This window comes from Rhamphochromis longiceps, linkage group LG22, assembly GCF_057381845.1.
Source record: "Rhamphochromis longiceps isolate RC_006_pf linkage group LG22, R_longiceps_female_GT1.1, whole genome shotgun sequence".
NCBI classification, from domain to species: Eukaryota; Metazoa; Chordata; class Actinopteri; order Cichliformes; family Cichlidae; genus Rhamphochromis; species Rhamphochromis longiceps.
In genome coordinates, this window is record NC_140577.1 from 23,297,044 (window position 1) to 23,319,590 (window position 22,547).

At 41.2% G+C, this 22,547-nt stretch overlaps 1 protein-coding gene across 5 annotated transcripts in view; it reads left to right on the top strand.

The window, feature by feature from the left end:
* Window positions 1-22,547, top strand: part of col16a1 (collagen, type XVI, alpha 1) — a 106,864-nt gene that overhangs the window by 45,232 nt on the left and 39,085 nt on the right. The window contains exons 9-43 of one of the 5 annotated variants that reach the window (XM_085395684.1): window positions 334-366; window positions 5,947-5,982; window positions 6,076-6,126; window positions 6,400-6,432; window positions 6,604-6,648; window positions 8,215-8,253; window positions 8,370-8,432; window positions 9,298-9,342; window positions 9,431-9,526; window positions 9,819-9,857; window positions 10,647-10,691; window positions 10,817-10,852; window positions 10,950-11,072; window positions 11,764-11,799; window positions 12,199-12,234; window positions 12,456-12,581; window positions 12,836-12,880; window positions 13,258-13,293; window positions 13,380-13,433; window positions 14,419-14,469; window positions 14,556-14,699; window positions 15,720-15,755; window positions 16,637-16,744; window positions 17,060-17,182; window positions 17,283-17,336; window positions 17,422-17,463; window positions 17,838-17,873; window positions 17,959-18,012; window positions 18,109-18,177; window positions 18,270-18,323; window positions 18,743-18,769; window positions 19,776-19,829; window positions 20,141-20,185; window positions 20,365-20,436; window positions 21,214-21,267. In XM_085395684.1, coding sequence (XP_085251810.1) covers window positions 334-366; window positions 5,947-5,982; window positions 6,076-6,126; window positions 6,400-6,432; window positions 6,604-6,648; window positions 8,215-8,253; window positions 8,370-8,432; window positions 9,298-9,342; window positions 9,431-9,526; window positions 9,819-9,857; window positions 10,647-10,691; window positions 10,817-10,852; window positions 10,950-11,072; window positions 11,764-11,799; window positions 12,199-12,234; window positions 12,456-12,581; window positions 12,836-12,880; window positions 13,258-13,293; window positions 13,380-13,433; window positions 14,419-14,469; window positions 14,556-14,699; window positions 15,720-15,755; window positions 16,637-16,744; window positions 17,060-17,182; window positions 17,283-17,336; window positions 17,422-17,463; window positions 17,838-17,873; window positions 17,959-18,012; window positions 18,109-18,177; window positions 18,270-18,323; window positions 18,743-18,769; window positions 19,776-19,829; window positions 20,141-20,185; window positions 20,365-20,436; window positions 21,214-21,267 — 2,040 coding nt within the window. The remainder of the gene's footprint in view (window positions 1-333; window positions 367-5,946; window positions 5,983-6,075; window positions 6,127-6,399; window positions 6,433-6,603; window positions 6,649-8,214; window positions 8,254-8,369; window positions 8,433-9,297; window positions 9,343-9,430; window positions 9,527-9,818; window positions 9,858-10,646; window positions 10,692-10,816; window positions 10,853-10,949; window positions 11,073-11,763; window positions 11,800-12,198; window positions 12,235-12,455; window positions 12,582-12,835; window positions 12,881-13,257; window positions 13,294-13,379; window positions 13,434-14,418; window positions 14,470-14,555; window positions 14,700-15,719; window positions 15,756-16,636; window positions 16,745-17,059; window positions 17,183-17,282; window positions 17,337-17,421; window positions 17,464-17,837; window positions 17,874-17,958; window positions 18,013-18,108; window positions 18,178-18,269; window positions 18,324-18,742; window positions 18,770-19,775; window positions 19,830-20,140; window positions 20,186-20,364; window positions 20,437-21,213; window positions 21,268-22,547) is intronic. The other 4 variants (XM_085395687.1, XM_085395688.1, XM_085395685.1 and 1 more) reach the window with 4 other exon arrangements.

The following is a 22,547-nucleotide window of genomic DNA, read 5'->3' on the forward strand; positions in this document are numbered from 1 at the left end:
AAAAAATGTCATGTGATGTAGAGCCCTGTGATTTTTTTGAGGGCATTTGGTTACTTATAGGAACAAAGCACAGGAATTAAAAGGAACTAGAAACATACCATAATAATAATGTAGATTAAACAAATTTGAGAAGGAAATCAGACTCTGGTAAGAGTGTTATCACACCAGCACCAAAATGCTAATCTGTTTGAGTCAATATGGCCGAATATTAGCTAATCAAGTCATTAAGGTGAAAATCATGGTGGTCATGGTCATGCTCAAATATGAGTTGAAGAAAACAAAAGTGCCTGACGTTTTCTTTCTTTGCTTTCTTTTCTTCTTTTCTGCCAACAGGAGATTTTTGCATCCAAGGATCTTGCAGAAAAAGTAAGTCTCGCATACACACAAAGCACATGTGGTTCTATGGTTTTACGGTACTGAATTTCTAACCACATTGCGCACTTGTTGCATAAGATGGTCGCCTCAACGGAAGAGAGCTCTGGGTTCAAAAAGTGAAGCTGACATGTTCTGCGTTTGTATTCTGGCGTTCTTTAGGAATTCATTAAAAGAAAAAAAATCAGGTTAGGGAGGAATCGCTAAGAACTTATTTGCAGCCTAGGATGTACCCTTCCTTTGACCCCAGTGCATTCTGCAATCTGAACCGGAAATATCAGCCATATGCATGGATAACAACTCTTTCGGCATTTATATGCTGTTGAAACAGAAACCCGAAAACAATATGCAGGCCATGTGTGTGTGTCTGTGTATACGTGTGTGCAGGCTGCGTATATGTGTGTTGTGCATGGGACTGTTTCCTCCTGCCTCCACACATTCTCACAGCTTGCTGACTGACTGAAGACTGATTTACACCTCATTATTCGCTGGGTCTCAGTTGGGAGTTGATTCTGCCTATTAATTTTGTCATTCACCTACAATAGGCATGTTCTGTTCACAAATAGAATACAAAACTCCAGACGCTTCATTATGTTGCTCCGGTGTGTGCTTACTAATGCGGGCTGCCGCCTCCGCTGACTTCCTCAATGTAGGTTATTACCTGGGTTGGAACATGCAGCTTGCCCTGCCGCTGGGGGCACACACACACACACACACACACACACACACACACACACACACACACACACACACACACACACACACACACACTTTCAAGGAAACAAAAGTGAGTTTTTCGTTTGTGCTACCAATGTAATTTGGTCAAATTATACAGGCAGCTGTTTTATTCAAAAGTAAAAAAATGGTTGTGCGACCCATAGGAATCTATTGATAATACGAGGAGATATTATGCATCGCTGATGCCAACAAATGCACCAAACAGGCATATGAATTAGTATGATTATTGTCATAAATGATGTGAATAAAGGGTTGATTTGACTTGTGCGTCACAATCCCAAAGCTCAGTTAGAAACTCGTTTTCGTCGCAATCTTGATGTCATTCTTTTTCATCTATTCTTTTATAGTTTGTTCGTCTTATACGAGTGCATTCTTGGGCATGTCAGTCAAAATGCTCAGCATCGCCAAGCTGCATGTTTTCATGAAAGATTCCTTTATGATAGGGGGTGTCAAACGTAAGGCTCAGGGGCCAGAATTGGCCTGGTGAAGACTCCAATCTGGCCCACTGGATGGTTTTGGAAACTGTGAAGGAGAACATAACTTTTAACATGTTTTACAGGTTTTCCTACAGACAAAGGCCTCTCCCATAGCCATTCATATTACACCACAGTAATTAAACTATAGATTTCTATACTTTTACACATTTATGTTTTATAATTTAAGCCCAATTAGTCATGCTGAGAGATTTCTTTTATTTTCTACAGCTGCATTTCTTTATCGTGTAGAAAAACTCTGACATACTGTTGAAATTGCTCTTCTTTTTCTTATATTAGGATTTTCCATTGATTTAAGGTATACTTTTATACATTTCTGTACATTGACAGAAAGGGGAGGTTTCACTGATCTGGTCCATATAAGATCAAAATGGGCTGTATGTGGCCCACGATATGAAATTAGTTTGAAATCCCTGCACTTTGAATAAAACCTTCTTGTTCCTGTTTTAAGATTTGTCAGTGAAAGTTTTAATGCACTACAATAATTCAGTGAATTGCATTAGAGGAGATTATGATTTTTTTTATTTACACTTGTAGATTTGCATTAGTGTCCGCTGGCTTGAGACCTGGCAGATGGAGAGAAGGATTGCCAAAAAGTGTTACCAGAAGGCTCCCTGGCAGAATGTTGGTGCCTGTGTTCTCAGATGTTTAAGCTCATAGATTATGATCTGTGCTGGTTAGCGTAATGAGTAGTGAGCGCCTTTGTTTTGGGATGGCGATGTCAAAAATAGAGTGTGCTTTGTGCGGGATATCGAAACCTTTGACTAAGGTATTAATCGAAATATTTTGACGGAAAGGCTCATACAGTCAGTTTCTTCAAAACACAAGTGTAGGAGGAAATATTCATAGGCAAGAGAAGACAAAACGCCTGTGTAATGTACTTTTACTTGTAATACTTAACTCTACTGGAAATTCAACTTTCTGGCCTCACCCGAGGAAGTGCTGACCATATGTATCTGGCAGTCTCATAGTCTCTCAGATACCCGACAAAGGTCTAAGGGCCAAAACATTGTTCTTCCAGTAAAGTTTATATGCAAGTAACAGGACAGTGAGTGGGAGTTGTTTCTTTCCTTGCAATGATTATCCAGTTATCCAGAGCATTTTAGCTAGAAGACAAAGTTGGCCATAAGTTGGTGAAAATAGAGAAATCTTCAGCAGCTAAAAAATACTGAGCCAAGGGTTAGCAGAGCCCAACATCAAGAAAACAGAAACATGACTACAAAGTAATGCCAATGTTGCCCTGTGCAGTGTTTCCTAAACTCGACTTTGAAAAGTACTTGAAGATACACGAGACTCCTGCCATTTAAAAGTAATCCTTTATTTCATATCATTACGTGTTGCGAAAAGTAACTCATTAGAGTACAACCCCCAATACCTCAAAAGTTGGAATGGTGTGTGAAGTGTCAGTAAAAACTGAAAATAAGGATTTGAAAAATCTCATAAACACGTCATTTATTCACAATAAAACACAGAAAACACATCAAATGTTTAAGCTGAGAAAATGTGCCGTTTCAAGAAAAAAATAAGGCCATTCTGAATTTGAGGACAGCTACTACTCAAAGAAGTTGGGGCGGGTCTATGTATCTTTAACAGTCCTGGGTCTTCTTTGCATTTTTGACACATTTTTTCAGTTGGTCAGAGGTGTTTACTTTGAATCTTTTACTACAAAGGTGTGTAAGAGATGCAGCTTAGCATCTTAGCATTGTCTTGCTGAAATATCTATGACATTCCCTGAAAAAGATATTTCCTGGTTGGGGGAATATGTTGCTCTAAAACCTGTATATTCCTTTCAGCATCAATGATGCCTTTCCAGATGTGCAAGCTGCCAACTGCTTAGCCAATTGCACAGTGCACCCTCCATACCATCAGAGATGCAGGTTTTTGAACTTAGGGCTGGTAACAAGCCAGATCCTCTTTAGTCCTGAGGCCCACTGGATGGGCATAGATGTCCATGTTTTCCAAAACCAATTTAAAATAGGGGTTTTTCTCAGCTTAAAACAGATTCCCACTTTGCCTTAGTCCATTTCAAATGATCTGTGGCCCAGAAAAGATGGCAGTGTTTCTGGGTGATGTTTACATATGGCTTCTTCTTCATATGTTAGAGCCTGAACCTGCATTTGTGGATGGCACAGTGAACTGTGTTCACAGACAAAATTGGGCCTGTTTGTAATACAGAGCCACCTGAGTACCCAAAGATCCTGACCATCTAATTTTGTTTTTCGGCCCTGTGCACAGATTTCTACAAATTCTCTGAATCTTTTGATGATATTAAGTAAGTACGTAAGTAAGTAAAGTTTATTTATATAGCACCTTTCAGAGACATATGTCACAAAGTGCTTTACAAGGTAAAAACATAATACAGTCATAAAATACATCATAAAAACCCTGGTCTAATTAAAAGCTTTTTGAAATAAAAATGTATTTAGCTGCTTTTTGAAGGTCTGAGTCCAAACCCCGTAGAAATAGGGGAAGTGCATTCCACAGTCTGGGTGCAACAGCTTGGAAAGATCGGTCCCCTCGGGTTTTAAAACGAGTGTGGGGGACCACTAAAAGGTTTTGGTTTGATGACCTCAGGTTACGAGTGGAGGTATGTGCACGAATCAGATCAGCAATGTAGGGGAGGGGGGCTATATTACATACAATTTTATGCGGAGGAGCATTATTCTGAAATCATTCCACAATTTGCTGAAGCAGCTTTCTGCTATTGGTGAACCTCTGTGCATTTTACATGTGAGAAACTCTGCCAATTTCAGTTTCTCAGTTTAAACATGTGATATATTTTCTGTTCTGTTGTGACAAAATGAGGCTTCATGAGCTTTCCAAATCACTGCATCCTATTTAGTATTTACATTTCATATTTCACACTGCTAACACATTTAGCTTCTACATGGTATAGAGCCTAGTGTACATTCTCATTCTCATTACATAGTGAGCTGATAACAGTAGCTTTCCACCACATAACAAGCAACGGGCATGCTAATTTTCATTTAAGTTGCATTTTTAGCTAAAAGCTAGCCATTGCAGTTTTTGAGCTGAACTTTCTCAACTAGCCACATCTACAGAGATGTCCTTAGCCTGCATGTGCATCTTCAAAATGTGAAGTAGCACCTAGCAAACACTTGATATCAAACCTGCACACAATAAAGTGTGAATACTTCCACAATGCAAAAGCTGTCCTCTCTGCCAACATGTTAGCTGACTGACTGACACAGGATTGGACCCATTCCACAAGCACACAGCTGCATGCCAAGTAGTTGGAGGGAGGCAGACACATTGCAGATGCGTCAGGGATTTTCTTTTTTTTCCCTCCCTCAACAAACAAAAGAAACATTTTAACAGTATTTGGTTGCTTATTTGCGAAACGAAGCTAAAAAAAAATCCAGCAACTTCAATTAGGGAAATTGCCTTTGCCATTAAAAAAGAAAGTATAGAAATGCCAATGCGGAGCATAGTATACATGCCAAAGCTTTGATTTCAAAGTTTTGGATTTGACAGCAAATCCAGCAAAGTGATGTGAATTAAAGCGATATTCAGTAGTACATTTTGCTCTTACACTTTTCTTTCCAACTTTGAGAAATGTGGAGAACAAACAACAAAAAGCAGGCTGCTGACGGTTTAAGTAGATGTATAAGAGGTCTTGACTAAGCCCACAGTCACAGAAGAGAGCTTGGAAAGAGTGACTCGTCACTGCAGCTGGTCTAGCCAGCCATTGATAGATTTGTAGCTGCTAAGAGTGAGCGAGTGAGTGCGTGAGGGTGGAAAAACAAAAAAGGGAAGAAAAAAAAAGAGAGAAGTGGGAGAATTACACATTGTCTCTGTGCTGTTACAGCCCTCTTCACAGCACAGTCACAGCTTCAGCTTATATGCAAACCTTCTGTTAATATGAAGGCAAGGCTCCCAGAAACACAGGACTGGGGATTTGGCTTTAATTACTCGCTTCTGCTAAAAATGCTTCAGTTATTTATAATGGTAATCCTTATTTTCCTATGCATGTGCCTGTGAGTGTGCACGCGAGTGTTTGTGCGCAGGCGTGTGTGTACCCTCCTGTGATGAGCAGCTGGTCTGCTCACTCCTGTGCTGAGGGAATCAGACATTCCTATTGATCTCCATCTCCCATGGGAGGTGTGTGTGTGTTTGTGTGTGTGTGTACACGTGTGTGTCCACCTCTGCTTCCCTTTGACTGCATACTGTAGAGCAGAATTCGATTTGTTTTTGTGCAACAGTGCCACTGCCAGGGGACAAATTGAACTGCAACGTTCATGTCTTATTCAGGCACACAGCAGGTCCTTCAGTGGATGTTAAACTCATATAATAATAAATCTCTGTTTCTCTGTGTCTGTAGTGTGGGGGGTGTTTACTCCTGAATAGGGAAGAAAATGTAAGGATCTCTGATCTTTACTTTCTCTTTCTTTCTATTTAAAGTGGTATAAAATCAGGCTGGTGGGTAACTGAGCGTTTTTGTGTTTTGCAGGTTGTAAACTTCGGCGGGGTTGCTGGGGTGAAAGGTGAAAAAGGGGACCGGGTGAGTATGAAGGATTACAACAAAGAATACTGACATTCATTTTGGGGGAGGGGGCGTAGTAAGACTAATATCAGAGGTATGAGCAATACGATCGCTTGTGCCTGGACATGTCTGCTTCGGCGCTTTGATATTGCTGTAGTCCAATACGATGTAGGCTGTTGACCAATTACCATCTAGGTGGTACGCATTGTTCGGTGCTCACTGATTCTATTCATCACCCACATCATTGTTCATTGCCATCATTGTTCTTTCTCTACCTCTCTCTATTTTCAGGGTGATGACTGTTCTGGCTCCCATTCAGGTCCAGTAAGTTACTTTTCCATTGTGTGTCACACTCACCCCACGCCACGCTTTGTGGAAAGGCATTGTTTTTTGGGTTGGTCCTTTTAGTTATTTGGCATGCAGTGCAGTGAGCCTGAAATTTTGGCCAATAGTGGTCTGTGATTATACATGCCAACCAAGTGTCTCTAACCTCAGTGCACAGAAGGACCCAAGGGGCAGAAGGGAGAGAAAGGCGAGTCGGTGAGTGCCAATACTGCCAAGGTTACAGCAGCACCTTCCACTGCCCTGCTAACCCCCTAGCTGTTTAGTTTGAGCTTTATTTGAAACCTCATTTTCCAGCATCCTTTTCCCAGTATTAATTATGCAGTGGGAATGATGGTGTGCTTTGTATGTTTATTTACTTGGTGAGTGACTCACCGAATTTGCATGAAAGTATATATGCAGGGCTTGGTTTCTCAAAGGATAGATTTGACTGGTTTAAAGAGTTAGATCAGCTTTAAATTTTATCCTCGATTGCTCTGAAGCAGGTCAGACCCATCAATCCATTTTCTACCGCTTAGTTGGCTTTGTGTCAAGGGGGCAGTATTTTAATCAGAATCGCCCAGACCTCCCTTCTCCACGGCCACTGCCTCCACCTCTCATAGAGATATAGAAAGGCATTACCAAGCCAGCTGAAAGACATAATCTCTCCATCTTGTCCCAGGTCTGCCCTGGGGTTTCCTCCTGGGTGGTCATGCCTGAAATCCAGGCGGCATCCTGGCCAGATGCCTGAACCACCTGGACCGGTTCCTTTCAATGCAGAGGAGAAGTGGCTCTATTTTGAGCAGCCCCCCAGGATGACTGAGTTCCTCACCCCTCCTCCGAGGTTGAGGCCAGGAACCCCCGTAGGAAACTAATTTCTGACATTTGTCTCTCACTCTTGACATTTGTGGGCTCACTCTTTCGGTCACTAGCCGCAATTCGTGGCCACATGTGAATGAAGAAAGTTAGAGCGTTGCACAAACATAAAGACTGACTTGACCGCCTACCTTTAGGCTAGCAAACCTTAAGACTCAGACTATCAGCAGCACCCAACAGGGCAGAAGAGAATAAAATAAAACCGGGTGTATTTCAGGTTTAAGAAACATAAACACTAGTAACCCTACTTTTACATTTATTCACACATATGTTGCCAGTGCCTTCTCTGCAAATCACATCATGAATTCACGAGATTAGGCAGGAAGTAGACTGTTTCATTCTGATCTGATGTCACATTTTCCACTGATTATCTCTCAAAAAGCACAATTTTTTTTTCTTCTTAGTTCCATCTGTGTTACTTGGTTGGGTGTGATCACTCAGTCAGGACTTTATTTTTTTATGTTGTTGTTGAGAAGTCTTAATTGATCCAATATTTATTACAACACATTCCTGCTTAAGATAGTCAAGGTCTAACGTGTTTTGTGCAGCAGATGAAGAATTTGAATTAGTTTGATCTAATCCATCCACAAAATCCATCTTTGCTTTGTGAAACCAACCCCGGGGTCTCTGTTTCTATATTAAATTTAGATTCTCAGCAATGAGTTGCGTCTGATTAATATGCAGCATGTAAAGCCATTCGGACTGCTGCTCTATAATGTGCTCCTGTTTCTCAAGTTGTTTGTTTGTGTGTGTCCAAATGGGGCATATGGCCCCTGCTGGTAGCCCTTACCGGTTGCCAACTGGTCACTGTGTTGTTTTGCTATGCTCCAGTGGTGTGTGTGGCTGTTTAGAGTTTCTTTAGAGCCAGGTCATTGATCTGGGCCTTGTCTCCATTCACTCTCTCCACAGGCGACCCCTGCCAACTGGGGCGAAGCAGCTGGGTACAAGGTGAAGAGCTTAAGAAACTTTTGGTGATGAATAATAAAGATATGACTTTTTAATGATCATCTAATTAAAGTCTAACCTCTTGCTTTTTCATTCCTCACCCCCCTCTGATTCTCCAGGGAGACAAAGGTCAGAAGGGTGAGAGGGGTCCACAGGGTCTGACAGGCACCCCAGGAAAGGATGTAGGTGTTTTTGTGTTTGTTGGTTTTACTTCTTTTTGCTTTCAAATTAGAGCGTTAGATTCAACCAAAGTACCTTTCAGGCTTGAAATTTAGAGTTTAGCTTTCAATCTACATTTCAATAGCACAAACATGAGTGCACACTCACAAACATACTAATTCATTCACGCACATCCACTTATGCAGCCACTTTTATCAAGCTGGAGCGGATATTCAGTAAACTCATACGGTATTACTATTTAAGCTCAGGCGCCCATTGATATTTATTCCCCCCTCCTCTCTCTCTCCCATTGCGTTAAGTCGGCCTGTTAATGCCTGTTAGATTAGGCTAGAGCAACAAAGCTTGCACAATCAATGCTGCCTCATTGACTGTGCTGTTCGTCTCTCACACAGGCGGGCGTCTATTCAGGAAGACTTAAACCTTTTAATCTTCCCTGTTCAGTGCAGTGATCCTGTAGACGCATGAAAAGTTTTGAGGAACAAATTACGACATGTGTGTGCTCTGAGATATTCCCCTGGTTTCAGCGTCAGGCGCGCACTCACACTCACGTTCACCGGGCTAATTGCTTGTTGTGGCCAGATGGATTTGGTGGAGGATAGATTTTCTTAAGTCTCCCATCCATCTGACATTGTGAATATGAATGTGCTGTTGATGTGACTTGAATCAGACAAGGAGAAAATATTACGTATGCACCACTGAAGACGATACATCTTACAGTCTCTACATTTCTCCCGTTTTTTTCTTATTTCTCAGACGAGGAACATCAGACAAATGGGGGAAAACAAGTGTCTTTAACAATTTGTTTGATTATTTGGAGTTGGCACTGATGATGGCAATTCTCCTTTTTTGTCTGTCACCTTTTCCCAGGGTCGAGCGGGATCGGTCTGTGTGGTCGGCCCCAAGGGACAGAAGGTCTGTCTGCATCACGTCTACAATTAACCTGTCACATTCTTGCAGTCCAGTTTGCATTTAATAGATATGTTTTGAAATTGTTTCCCAGGGTGTCCCTGGTATGGTAGGTCCGGAAGGATTGGCAGGAGAGCCGGGAAGGCCGGGACTTCCAGGCCTACCAGGGGTCGGAAAACCAGGTCCTCCAGTGAGTGCGCTTTTTAATTAAAGAACTGGTCACAGAAAGCAGAAGAATGATATACACAATTACTGGACAATGTCCTTGCACTGATTATCTTAATGTCCTTATCCTCATTTTAGAAATGGCTTCTATTTGACCAAAGTGTGTGTTTCTTTGTGGGGGGGTTAGCCACAGCTCTCAAAAATACATGGCAGGATGTGGCAGAATGCTTTCTTTTGATCAGATTGCTCCTGATTAAAGTCTAAAAGCATCTTAGGATGGCATTTTAAAAGATTCATTTCCTTTTTTTCCTTCCCAGGGCCCTCCTGGTGAACCCAGCGGTGCAAAAGGAGAAAAGGTAAACTTACATTTTGACTTATGATTGTTATAATAATGCTCTTAGGCATATTATAATAAAGATGTCCTTTTTGCTTTAATATATGAAGCATTCAAGGCCATGGCACTCGAGTGCCTTTGTATCTCGGAAGGTACCACTGCAGCTACTATTACCATTAGCATTAGCATTCACTAACTTGAAAAAGATATGTGCATATATTTGTTAAGAAGATACTTGTTAAGAAGGGAGGAGGATTGTTAGTAAGGAGTTTGAAAAGCTGAGAGTAACTTAAAGTTGTTGAAAAAACTAAACAAATAAGTACTAGTTAGCTAACTAAATAGTTCAAATAGTTAGCTAAAAGTAAGGTATAAATGTTTAACTAAAAAGAACAAATATCAAAAATGTGTGACATATCTACCTAATTAATAAATGAACAGTTGAAACAGTTGAAAGTTAATATACAGATAGTTGAAATGGCGACTTTTTAAGCAAGCGATATAAAAGTTTGCTTAAATTAATGGACAAACAACTGAAATGGTTGAAACCATGATACCTGACTAAGTATCATGGCGTTAAATAGGCTAGTTAGCAGAAAAGTAATTGAAAATGCAATGTTTTTTGCAACGTAATAATGTAAATGCAGTGGTTTTGAGGATACTCAAGGTCCTGTCCCAGTGTAAATGCTTATTGCAAATCCTGCTTGCAAGTTGTTAGTTGATTGTTTGCACATCAAGAACCAGCAAAGGCAAAAAGAAATGTCTTATTACTAAAAAAAAAAAGCTTTCTGTAAAACAGCTGTTGTATTTACAGGGCGATAAAGGAACTTCTGGAGAAGATGGATTCCCTGGAGAACCAGTGAGAGACTTTTTTAAACATCGATTAGTATTCTGTAATGTATGGATGGGCTTCCAGGTTATGGACATGATTTGAACTTTGATCCGATATGTCAGTGTTTGAATGAGATTGTGCTGTTTTCAAAGGGTCCAAGAGGACCACCTGGATATAAAGGAGAGAAGGTATATCTTGTAAACACTATATTTAATCTCTATATGCATTTTGTCTGAGTTCTCTCTCATCATCACATTGTACGTCTAACTTGCGTTAAATCTTCAGGGTGACCCATGCGAAGTGTGTCCAGTGCTGCCTGCAGACATAGGCAACAAAGTGGCTTTGCAAGGGAAACCTGGCCCTAAAGGAGAGCCCGGATTACCAGGGATAGGAGAGAGAGGACCGTCTGTAAGTAGCGCGCTTGACCGGAATGTCATCTGCGCCTGACCGGAATGTTAAGTTTGCCATTTTTTTACGATCTTGCTACATTTCTTTATTATGGAGTTGTAGACACGGTCAGAGTTGTAGCTGACAATTGAACCTTGAGCACACTTTTTTTTTTTTTTGATAACGCATATTTTTTTATTTTTCTTATCATTCAGAGGGAAAGTGTGGCATTTATGTCTACCTTGGGCTTTTATTTGCCCTTGTAATTCTCACAGTATTGCAGCAGCTCAAGGGGAGAAGGCGTGATATGCTGTCAAAAGTTTATCCTCCAAGGCAAAGGGCTTTTTCTTAATGTAATCTTAACTCGTCTCTCTGTTTCTCTAGTGAGTCAGGACTCGGCACCCTGTGCATTGTGTTTCTCTTTCTGTTCATTCCGCATCTTCCCACTTACCCCAGCAGGTGAAATAGAGAATGATTTGTGGTGGGGGAAAAAAGAATATAAATCTCAAGCCTTATGAGATTCACTGTGCAACGATTTCCAATAGTGCCAGTATCCATCTGTCATACCTGGTTAGGGCAGAAGGAGAACGAGGTAGAGCAGCAGAGAGGGAGAGGGGAGATATGACCTTACTCTCACAAAGTTGAACTAACATTCTTGCTTCTAGATAATTCCTGTTCTTCCCACCTCTTCCCTTTTCTCTGTATTTAACAGGGTCTTCGAGGTGCAGATGGCAAGGAAGGACGGAAGGTATTGAGCCCCCCCCCCCCCCCCCCATGCATTTACAGCTTATGGTTCATTCATATTCTGTGGAAGCGTGGCCTATTCATCTGCATTCCTACACATTCAGATATGCTAACATCAGCACTGTAGACGACTCCCTCCTAAAGCAGAAGCAAGCCAACCAGCAGTACAGACGAAAGTCAGCGCGCACACACTTTCAACACTCCTTCACATGGCTATCTAAGTGGGTCGATTCCCAATGCATGTATGTGCAGGACTGACATACTCCCATATCTGCCTAATTGTTATAGCCAGAATGCTTCCAATGCCATGCTGAGACATGACATGACAAAGCAAGCCTGCTTGTCAGGATGCGCTCGGTCTAATATGCCTTCTTGACTGTTGTCTTTTTGTATGTTTTGGCAGGGAGAACCAGGATCTGATGGTACCAAAGGTGAAAAGGTCAGCTCTGTGTCTTTTTTATGTTTGAGGCTAAACAGTTACCTGTTTCCACAAGTCTTGCAGCACCAGAATGTTTCTAACCTTATTAATGTGATTTCTTTTTTTCCATGACTGGCAACTTGTTTGACCGGGTCAAAGAACCAAATGAGTCTGTTCTGATTATTCGTTCAAGGCAGTCTGTGACCCACTCTGAACTTCCCTGCTCCGTCTGTGTGTTTTAGGGAGAGTCGTGTTCTGCGTGCCCCACTCTCGGAGAGTTTTCTAACTCTGTCCCCGGTGTCATGACCCAAACCCAACAGCAAAAAGGCGAGAAGGGAGAAGCTGGAATTGGGCAGAAAGGAGAGAGGGTAAGCTTGTTTACGAGGGATTAATGTGATTCTGGTGATCAATAGGAAGCAAATTGCACACAAAGTTAAAAACAACAACCAAAAAAAGACTTTGGACCTACTAAGGGGAAGCAGTGATATTTAAACTGAGTGGATAATTGGGTTGTTTGACTATACTCCTATTGGTGATTTTGTTACTATATTTGCTCGCATGTGTGTGCATTGATAAGTACCTTAATTAAAATGATATATTGTCCACTTTTTCTCCTACACAGGGGCAGCCGGGAGATGTAGGGCCGGCTGGTCTTAGAGGAGAGCAGGTAAGTCGCACAAAAAGAAACATGAACAGTGTAGGTGACCTCAATAGCAGACAAGGCTTACATAAAGGGAACTCACTCAGTAGGTTTCTGAGTGAAGCTCTTAATAGACTTCATGAGGAAGATAATCACAGCAGGGCACTAATTTTAGTGCCCCAGACTGTTTGCCATTGGGATTTTCCCCAGTGGGAAACTTATTAGTGAAGAGCTTAGGTAGTCAAAAGCCAATTTTTTATTTCTTATTTATTTTTTATTTTTTTAGATGGCTGCCTGTAGGGTCTGTACTATCAAATGTGAATTACCAATTGAAAAGACCCATCCATTTTTATTAATTCTTAAAATTTAGATTGTGATTTTTTTTTTCTTCCACTCCACTGCAGGGTAATCCAGGCAGCAGAGGAGCTGATGGAAAGACCGTAAGTTCAGATTCAGTTCTTTTTAAACATCATTTTTTGGATGACATCCCGATTTACTGAAATCATAAAATGTGCCCACGAGACAGGGAAAACCTGGATCAAGGGGACCAAGTGGCAAGGATGGACAGAAAGGTGAAAAGGTAGGAAAATATGTCAAAAGGTTTTGGATCCCTTTTGATGGCCAAGATTTAAAAACCAGACTTATCTTTTTATTCAATATAATCCAAAGTGAGTGACTGAGCCCATTAACCCATCAGGAAAGTGTTTACAGAGGTTAATACAGAAAGTATAGACTCTTCTGCATTGGCTTAATCTTTCCACCTCAGAAGATTAGAAGATTAATGTTTTCTCCTGTCTATGTGTACCACTTTGGTGCTTTTCCTAGCTCTCTTAAGTAACACCTTGGTACTCTTTTTAGTTTGTTGAATTAACACGTTTGCACCCTTTCTATCTCGTCACATTAACACGTTTGTACTTTCTCAAGCTCACCAAAGTAACACCCTGGTACTCTTTTTGGCTCACTAACACAACATTACCACACTTTTCATCTTGCTAAATTAAAACCCCAGTACCCCTGCTAGCATGCTAAAATAGCACATGAAATTGACATGAAAACTGTAGCTCTAGTGGTGATAATAACTGCCAAGAATATGAAAATATATACTAAATATAAATATGTACTTCCCACAATCTAATGAGCGAGAACTGTGCCCTAACCTGTGAATGTTTAGCATGAGTTAAATGTAATACATCACAGCTGCAGAAGTTAGCGATTTAGATTAAAAGTAGCATTAGCATATAAACTCCCAATGTTTCCTGGCACAAGATAAGAGTATGGAATCTTCATTCTCTATGTTCACCATCCAAGTTTGTTAATGTCAGCATGCATGCTATTAAAAGAAGAACGACACTATATTCCATGTCTCCTACTGAGACAAAAAACCTTTCAAGTCTACCTTCCAAGCTTTGTATCTCATAAAAAATATCTCAAGTTCTACTTTAACAAGTGGTATTGTTTTCAGCTAGAGGTTCTTCACTCCGAAATCCTCTCCATTTCTTACTACTGAGTGTTTTATATGTTATGTTATTCCAAGGTTTTTTAATTTTACGTTTATACATTCTAAGGGAGAACAAGGGCAGCCTGGTGTTAGTTCTCCGGGCCAAAAGGGTGAGAAGGTAAGTGCGGATGTATTTGTTGGTTTTGTATCCTTTAATATTTTTATTATGCAAACTCATCTTGTTGACTCCCTTGCTTTCCCTAGGGCGAGTGTGGTGTGTGTGAATCATCAGAGGTTGGCCGGATACCTGCTAATATCAAAATGCCAGTGGGAGCAAAAGGCAGTCAAGGTGAACCAGGCCCTCAGGGGCCACCAGGACCTCCAGGTCTTGGGGCTGAAGGCAAACAGGTGCGTATCCATCACACTGATTCGAAGCATCTTTTTGGAATCCAAAAACAGCTTCACCTTAGATTATTCTAATATGTTCATGTATGGTTGTCTTCTTTTCAGTTAGGAAAAAATTACAGAAATGGTGCAGCGTATTTTACTGTATTGCTGCTAAAATAACTGTATCTCAAAGAAACATGTAGATGGAAGTGCTAATGACAGGGTAGCACCTTTTAAGACCTTCTTGGCTTTGCTTGTAGAGAGCACAACGGTATGAAAGAAGGAATAAAATATGTATTTATATAGTGGCAAATCACAACAGCAGTTGCTTCAGGGTGCTTTATATTTTTAAGGTAAAGCCCCGACAGAGAAAACCCAACAATCAGATGACCCCCTTATGAGCAAGAACTTGGCGACAGTGGGACAGAAAAACTCCCTTTTAACAGAACGAAACCTCTATAAATCCTTAAAAAGAAACAATGCCACTTGGCTAAATTAGCATGTAACAGTGACATAGCTTGCAACCAAACCCAAGAACAAACAAAAATGGAAACAGCACTGCACACACCATTACTTCCATAAGTGATCTTCATCAGAATTAGTAACTCAAATCGCATTATGCAAATTCCAAAAAACCAATGCAGCTTCTTTCCGATCCTTGCAGAGTAAAAAGGATTAAGCATTATCTTGATGAGTGAGACTTTTAAGGTACTGAAAGATTGTGCCTCAAGGGTGCGTCAACCCATAATACTTATTGTACAAATCGGCTATACAGCAAATCTCCTCTTACCACAGAAGTGCTACTAAGTATAATAAATCTCTTTTGGCTTGTGTCATCCCCCCAATTACATGCTGTTTGCTTCTGTGGTTAGCTCTGTGTCAACAGTTTTTATTTTATCTGAATGGATAGAGGCTCCCACAGTATTTGCAGATGACTGCACATGTGTTTTGAAAGTGCACGTGCATGTTTGTGTTTCTACCTGTGTGCATGCATTTTTTTTTACATTTTTACATCCTCTTTTTTTTTTTTTTACTTTACAGGGCCCATCAGGGCTGCCTGGTGCCAAAGGAGAAAAGGTAAATTACTCAGTAATGTCTCCTATGGTTTGACCTAGTAAGTTAAGAAATTAAACCCCACATATGAAATCTACAACCATTCTGTGACATTTACCCAGTGCCCACATAACCAAAGCAGTATGCTGACAAAATGAGACTATTTGGAGTTTTTGGTGGCCTTTAGAGGCAGCCAGGCGTTCTCACATAAGCACAGGCCGAGGATGTCTGGAGGAATCCCACGCCGCGTATTAAATATTGTGCTTATTTTAGATCACAGAATCCATGTGCTGGAACATTCGCATCACTTTACCTATAAAACCGAGAAATAAATCTCCCAATAACAGAGCCAAGCTGCCTTAAATTACCTTGAAAGTCATCCACAGGAATCACTCTGCTTCAACTTCAAAGTGAAGGAAGATAGTTACTGGAATACTGAGATTGATTTTTTTTCCCACATAAACATAGATCAGACAAAAATACTGGCCTGGTTGATGTTGGGGAGGGAATTCTTAGCTACCCTGTGGAGCTGCCTTGTAAATACTCAAAGGTTTCCAATTAGTGTAAAACTGCATTGTGGGTATTGGTGGCATCCACCATACGTGTACATTTTCTTTCTCATAAGATCGCAAAACCTTTTTAATTAATATCATGCATTATTCACGTCTGTGTTTGCTCACTAGAAATCTTCTTCTCCACTACCTTTGATGATACAATTCATGCTGCAGCCAGCTGTCAATAAGTATCATAGCATGAAACCATCAGAAAGGTTGCATCACTCACAGTCTTTTAGTTGTTCTTGGTGGAAAAAAAAAAGAAGCCTGCCTAGAATTCATTTTGAGCATTGTGCACACTAAATACAGGTCACTGCCTCTCCTTTTAACAATGAATTTCAATTTAACCAGGGTGAGCAAGGAGATCGAGGAGAGAATGGATTAGATGGAGCTACTGGAGCCCCAGGACTGCCTGGAGACCATGGTCGGGATGGCCAACGGGGCTTGAAGGGAGAAAAGGTAGTTTAGCATTCCTGGACCTTTACCTTCCATCCTTTGATGCCAGTGCCAGTATAAAATGTGTCAGTCGTGTCTCTGTACCTTAGAGATCTAATTTGTTTTTTTTAAATGGACTTAGATTTGTCTCTCCATCCATTGAGAGCATCTATTGCATCTATTACATATTAGGAAATAGGAGTTAGAATTGATGCTGATTAGCTAAATGGAGACACAGAAGTTGGAATGAAGTTTGATTCGTCCTGAGCTACTTGGATTGTGATTTTGGATTTGCTGATTTGCTTTTATTTTATTATTTTATTTGTTTATTTTTTACAGGGGGATGCGTGTACCAGCTGCCCTTCTGCTGGTGCTGTTGTGGGTGACGGTGTAGCTGTGCCAGGCCCCAAAGGAGAGAAAGGAGACCCCGGCCCCCCAGGAGAAGGAAAGTCTGGCAAAAATGTAAAGGCACTTGTTTATAAGTGGATATACTTTAAGTTCTGTGCTGTGAGAATTGCACATGATGAGCTTGGGTTTTTTTGGGGTTTTTTTGTCATTTCAGGGAAAGCCAGGTTTGCCTGGTGTGCAGGGCCCCGTCGGTCCCAAAGGAATCAAGGTGTGAATTCCCATTTATTATATTATCATGTTTATAAATAAATATGGATGACTGATTCACTGTCAATGTATTTTGTCGTCTATAGGGAGAAGTCGGAGTCCCAGGAATTGGCCTTCCAGGACCACAAGTAAGGCTGACGTCTCCTGAGGGAAAAAAAAAAGAAACCATCTGGATCAAGTTTGATGTTGACATTTGAAACAGCTGTTAGACACAACACTCACGCAGCTCCTAGGTGGATGCTGTTTTAATCTCACTGCACCAAATTCCCCCATGACATCAGCGATTAGAGTTTTACGGTCTCGCAGGTCTGACAGTGGAGTTGTAAATAACCACCATAAAGTAATTTGGGAGTTTCTTCTCTCTCAAATCCTTTGACCTCTCGCGGAATAACAGCTCATTGATTTGTCAGTCTTTGTCCATATCTTTGCTCTTTTCTCCCCAGACTTCGTTAACCTTCAGATTCTTTTTTTGTTGTTGTTGTTGTTTGTGTTTCCATCATAGGGTGAAGAGGGACCAAGAGGACTCCCAGGACTTGTAGTAGGCTTCTCCTATTTTTAAAGTGCTTTGTTATTTCTTTACACTGCATACGTAGACTTTAGTCTAATCTCTGCTTTTTGTACAGGGACCTGCTGGTGCCAGAGGATCACCTGGGCCTGCTGGCCCTGCAGGGGAGAAGGTAGCAGAAAAAACAAGTGACTTAAACTCTAAATTGCCTTTGTACAGTTACATGAACCCTCTTTAAACTTATGTGTTGGGTTTTTACTGTTCGCAGGGCTTCAAAGGTGACTCTGGGCTTCCTGGACCACCTGGTCCCCTGGGCGTTGGAGTAACAGGCCCCCCGGTATGACGTAAATATGTCTTTCTGCCTCTCCATATGATGTAATGCTTATATGTTTTCAAACACCCTCTCCTATTTCCTTTTTTGACCCACAGGGTAGAGATGGAGCCCGCGGCTCCACGGGACTGCCGGGAGCTGATGGAAGACCTGTGAGTTGTTCATTTAAAGTCTGTTTCAATCACATGTTTTTCACATGTTTTTGTTACTTATGAATCTGCAATTCAGAGAGTTGTCAGAGAAATTCAAGTGGCAAACTCGAGTTGTCGCCCGTGCGTTAGCGTCTTTTCAGACTTTTAATTTTCTTTGAGCTTCTTTGGGAATTGTCCTTGATTTAGGCATCATTTGTAACCAAGGATGTCTGCCTCGATCCATAACAGAGGCGATGTCTGCTCCCATCTCATCCTCCGTCCCCTGATCTGCTCTCAGCTCACTGCCCCGTGAGCTTTCTTCTGAAACAACAAAGCAAGAGTAACTAAGTGTTTGTCTTTGTGTGTGCGTGTGTGTGTGTGTCTGTTCGTGTGTGTGTGTGTCTGTGTGTGTGTGTTTGCTCTGTCTCCTACTCTTGCAGGGGCTTGATGGAGCTAAAGGGGACAAGGTAAGTCTACCGTTTTCCTTGGATGAAGGAAACTGGAGGGGTTTTAATATAAAGAGGGTGGAACAGATGGTAATCACAAGAGATGGCTCGACACCCCACTACCACACCAGCCTTGCCCAATCCCTTGTCTCACACACACACACACACACGCATACACACACACACACACACATGTACGTGCACGCACCGGCCTCAGGGCACATATAGAGTAGCAGTGGAGGTGACAAGTGTACTGTTGCTGGCAGACAAGAGGAGTTTTGGGGGCCTTAAGAGAGAGCGTGTGCGAGACTATTAATTACTGAATTCATCAGAGCCACTGGTCCAGACTGTCACCGAGCGGGTGGGAGAGATGAAGACGTGGCAGAGGCAGAGTTTAAGGGTCGGGAGGGGTATACGATGTGGGGGCAGAGTTGTTTGTGAGGGCTGAGGTGAAAAGAAGAATAAAGTTAAGAAAGAATAAGAAGTTGGAAAAAAAATCCGAAAACAGAAAAAATGTGCAAGTGGTAACTTAGCCTTTATTCTGTGGATTTATTAAGACTCTGTGGCTCATGCATACTCTGAAAAAAATGATTTTGGTTGGACTATAGTGAGAACAGATGCATATGAAGAGATATTATGTGGTTTCCTCTTATGTTAGCTGTATTTGTGTAATTGTACAATTGCATGTTCATTGTATATATGCAAAAGTTAAAGCTTTTTGGGCAGTTTTGTGTATTGCTGCACTTCATATTCCTGACACAGTATGAATAATAAAAAAAAAAACAGCAACTTTAAATCCCTGCCAGTTACAAGTGTCTTTGTAACACATCAAGATTTAACAAAACGGAACAAAAGTGCCACGAAAGCTGAAAGAGTTCTGGCTTTCTTCCTGTAACAAGAGCAGTTTTAATCTTGAATGAGGGCTCGTTTTTGCAGCCTGTGCTTAAAATCGTGCCCAGTTTCACTTTACTGTTTGATTCTTTTTTTAAAGATCTGCTTTTTGGGGTCTTTTTTATGTATATTTCAGGGTGAACCTGGAGAGTGCGGCTGCCTAATGCCGCACACGGGCGTAGGCGGACCTGTAAGTACACCCATGCTGGAATCGCTACACGTGGACAGGCAAATTCATCTAAAGTAGAGAGAGCATTGCTGCTCAGTGTATGTTTTAAGAGCACAGGTCGGATGATTTGGTGCGAGTCCAAAGGTAACATGTTGAGAAAAAAGAAACTGCTGAGTTTTTATTTAAATTTATTTTTCTCTCTTTTTTTTTGCTCTTCCACAGTTTTCTGTAGTTTGACATTTGTTGTGTAATTCTTAACATCACACTGTGTGCTTTCTGTATATCCTGCGAGCAAAGGTGCATCTCTGATTTTGACTATTCTTGCCTTGCAGGGAGCTCCAGGAACTCCAATAAACACGTGGCAGCCCGGGCCTCAGGTCTGATCTGTCAGCCGAGCCGTCCTGTATGACAGCTTAGGCTTTGTGTGAACGCTGTGTGTCTGTTGTTACCTTGCAAACTTTGTTTGGAAAATCGCAGCGCTCGTCTCCTTTTTTTGGGGGGTTTCACTGTCAGACTATAATGTAATAATTTGTGGTCCTCCCTTCATATGTTGCAGGGTCCCCCAGGACCTCCTGGCCCACCTGGACCCCCTGGGCCTCAGGGAGTTATTGGAAGCCAAGGACCTCAGGTATAAGCGAGAGTGCAAGTAGGATGGTCAGGGGGGAGGGGTTATGTCTTTGCTTCAATTCAGAAGCTGCTTCATTATGCTGAATTGAAAAAAAGAAGCTACTTATGTAGGCTTTGAGCTTGGGCAATTTGGGTTCATAAATAAGGCTTTAACGTGCTTTGCATTTTCATGGGTGAATTAAATCCATATTATGCATGTAGGAAATGAACTGTCATTATATAAAGTATGTGTGCAGTAGCTTGGACACAAGCAGGTTAAGGATCAAATCAAGTTTAAACTTCAAAAACGCACTAACCCATCTGGTGCTTCGAGCTTTAACCCATGTGGGAAGCAACTGAGCAAGCTTTCTGAATGTCAGTCAAGACATGAACAGTTATTTGAAGGTCTGGCTTTAAATACACCAAATGATGCAAAGCTTACTCAAAGTATGAATTTGGCTCATTTGAGAAGTTTTTTCTTTTTTTTTCATTTAAACAGACCTTCAAATAAAGTGATGCTCTGATCTGTGCTGCAAGAGTCAAAGGCGTAAGAAACTTTAGAAGTGACTGGGTTGGAGATATCATGTCTTTGAAAAGAGTGCATTTGTTTTTTGTTTTTTTAAATTCAGTAGTGTTCCGAGATTTTTCTTTTCCAAGTTTCATAAGACATGGCCGGAGAGGGAAGAGGTTTCGTCATTTTGGCACTGCCCCTTTGACTCTGCCTTTACCATTGGTGCCGATGGGAGTGGCTAGCCCTCGATTGGCAACAAACTAGTTCAACCTCAGTTCCTTCTTTCAGGGTATCCCTGGAAACGACGGGCTACCGGGGAAACCGGGTTTGCCTGGAAACATCGTAAGTAATAATAGAGAAAAAGGAGGAGAGGCGGCTCTTATCTGCTGATTTGAGATCTGGGGCCTTGTGTATAAATGATGCAAAAGCACGAAATAAATACATATGGCAGGAAGTGGAATTATATATAAGATATTCCCAAGAAGGGAAAACTCATGAGTTTATTTTCTAAACATTTAGTTTTTCACAAACTTTATTACATCATGATTAAAGTGGTTTATATACTCTGCCCCAAAATGTGCTGTGTTTACTTTTGTTAAATTCTGTATTTGAAGCACAAATCCTGCTTTTCTGCTTTTAATTTGAAACCGCTGATGCGAGAGGAAGGAAGTTTGTTTTTTTGTTGGACAAAATTAAAAGGTGGCATGTAGGTATCTGGCTCGTACAGTACAAAGTGGAGAAAATAATTATTTGAGCACTTGCTGAATTCACAAGTAAATGGACTGATGCTTATATAGCGCTTTTCTACTCTCTCGGAGTACTCGAGGCGCTCTATACAACATGCCACATTCACCCATTCTCACAAGCACTTTATCTATACTTAGTGTTATCTAACTACATTCACACTCTGATGGAGAGCAACTTGGGGTTAGTATCTTGCCCAAGGATACTTGACATGCAAACTGGAGGAGCCAAGGATTGAACCATCAACCTTCCGATCAGTAGGTGACCTGCTCTACCTCCTGAGCTACAGCCACCCTTAAAGAAGTTGCTCACTTACAAAGGAATTATAATTTTGTAATTTTTTGCTAGTTTCATTTTACTGGAGAGACGGAATATAAACGGAAAATCCATAAAAACACATTAAATAAAAGTTATTTCATTCAGTGACATGCAAATCAATGTATAAGTATTCGATCCCCAAGGAAGACCAAAGACATTTCTTGTAGTTGGTCACCAGGTGTTTTTTGGGCCACTCCTCTTTATGGAGACCCTCAAAATCCTTAAAGTTTCTTGGCTGCTGTTTGGTAACTTGAAGCTTCAGCTCCCTCCACAGAATTTCTCTAGCACTGAGGTCTGGAGACTGTCTAGGCTTCCATGACCTTAACCTGCTTCTTCTTTAGCCACTTCTTTGTTGCTTCTGTGGTTTGTTTTGGGTCATTGTGATGGTAGAAGACCCATCTTCAGTGTTCTGCTTGAGGGAAGACTTGTGCTTGTGCTTCAAGATTTCAGTCCATTACAGCAAAGTGTGTTACTAAACGGTGTTCTTGGTCACTGTGGTCCCATCTGGATTCAGATTACTAATATGCTCCTCCCGTGTAGTTTTGGAATGATCCACCACC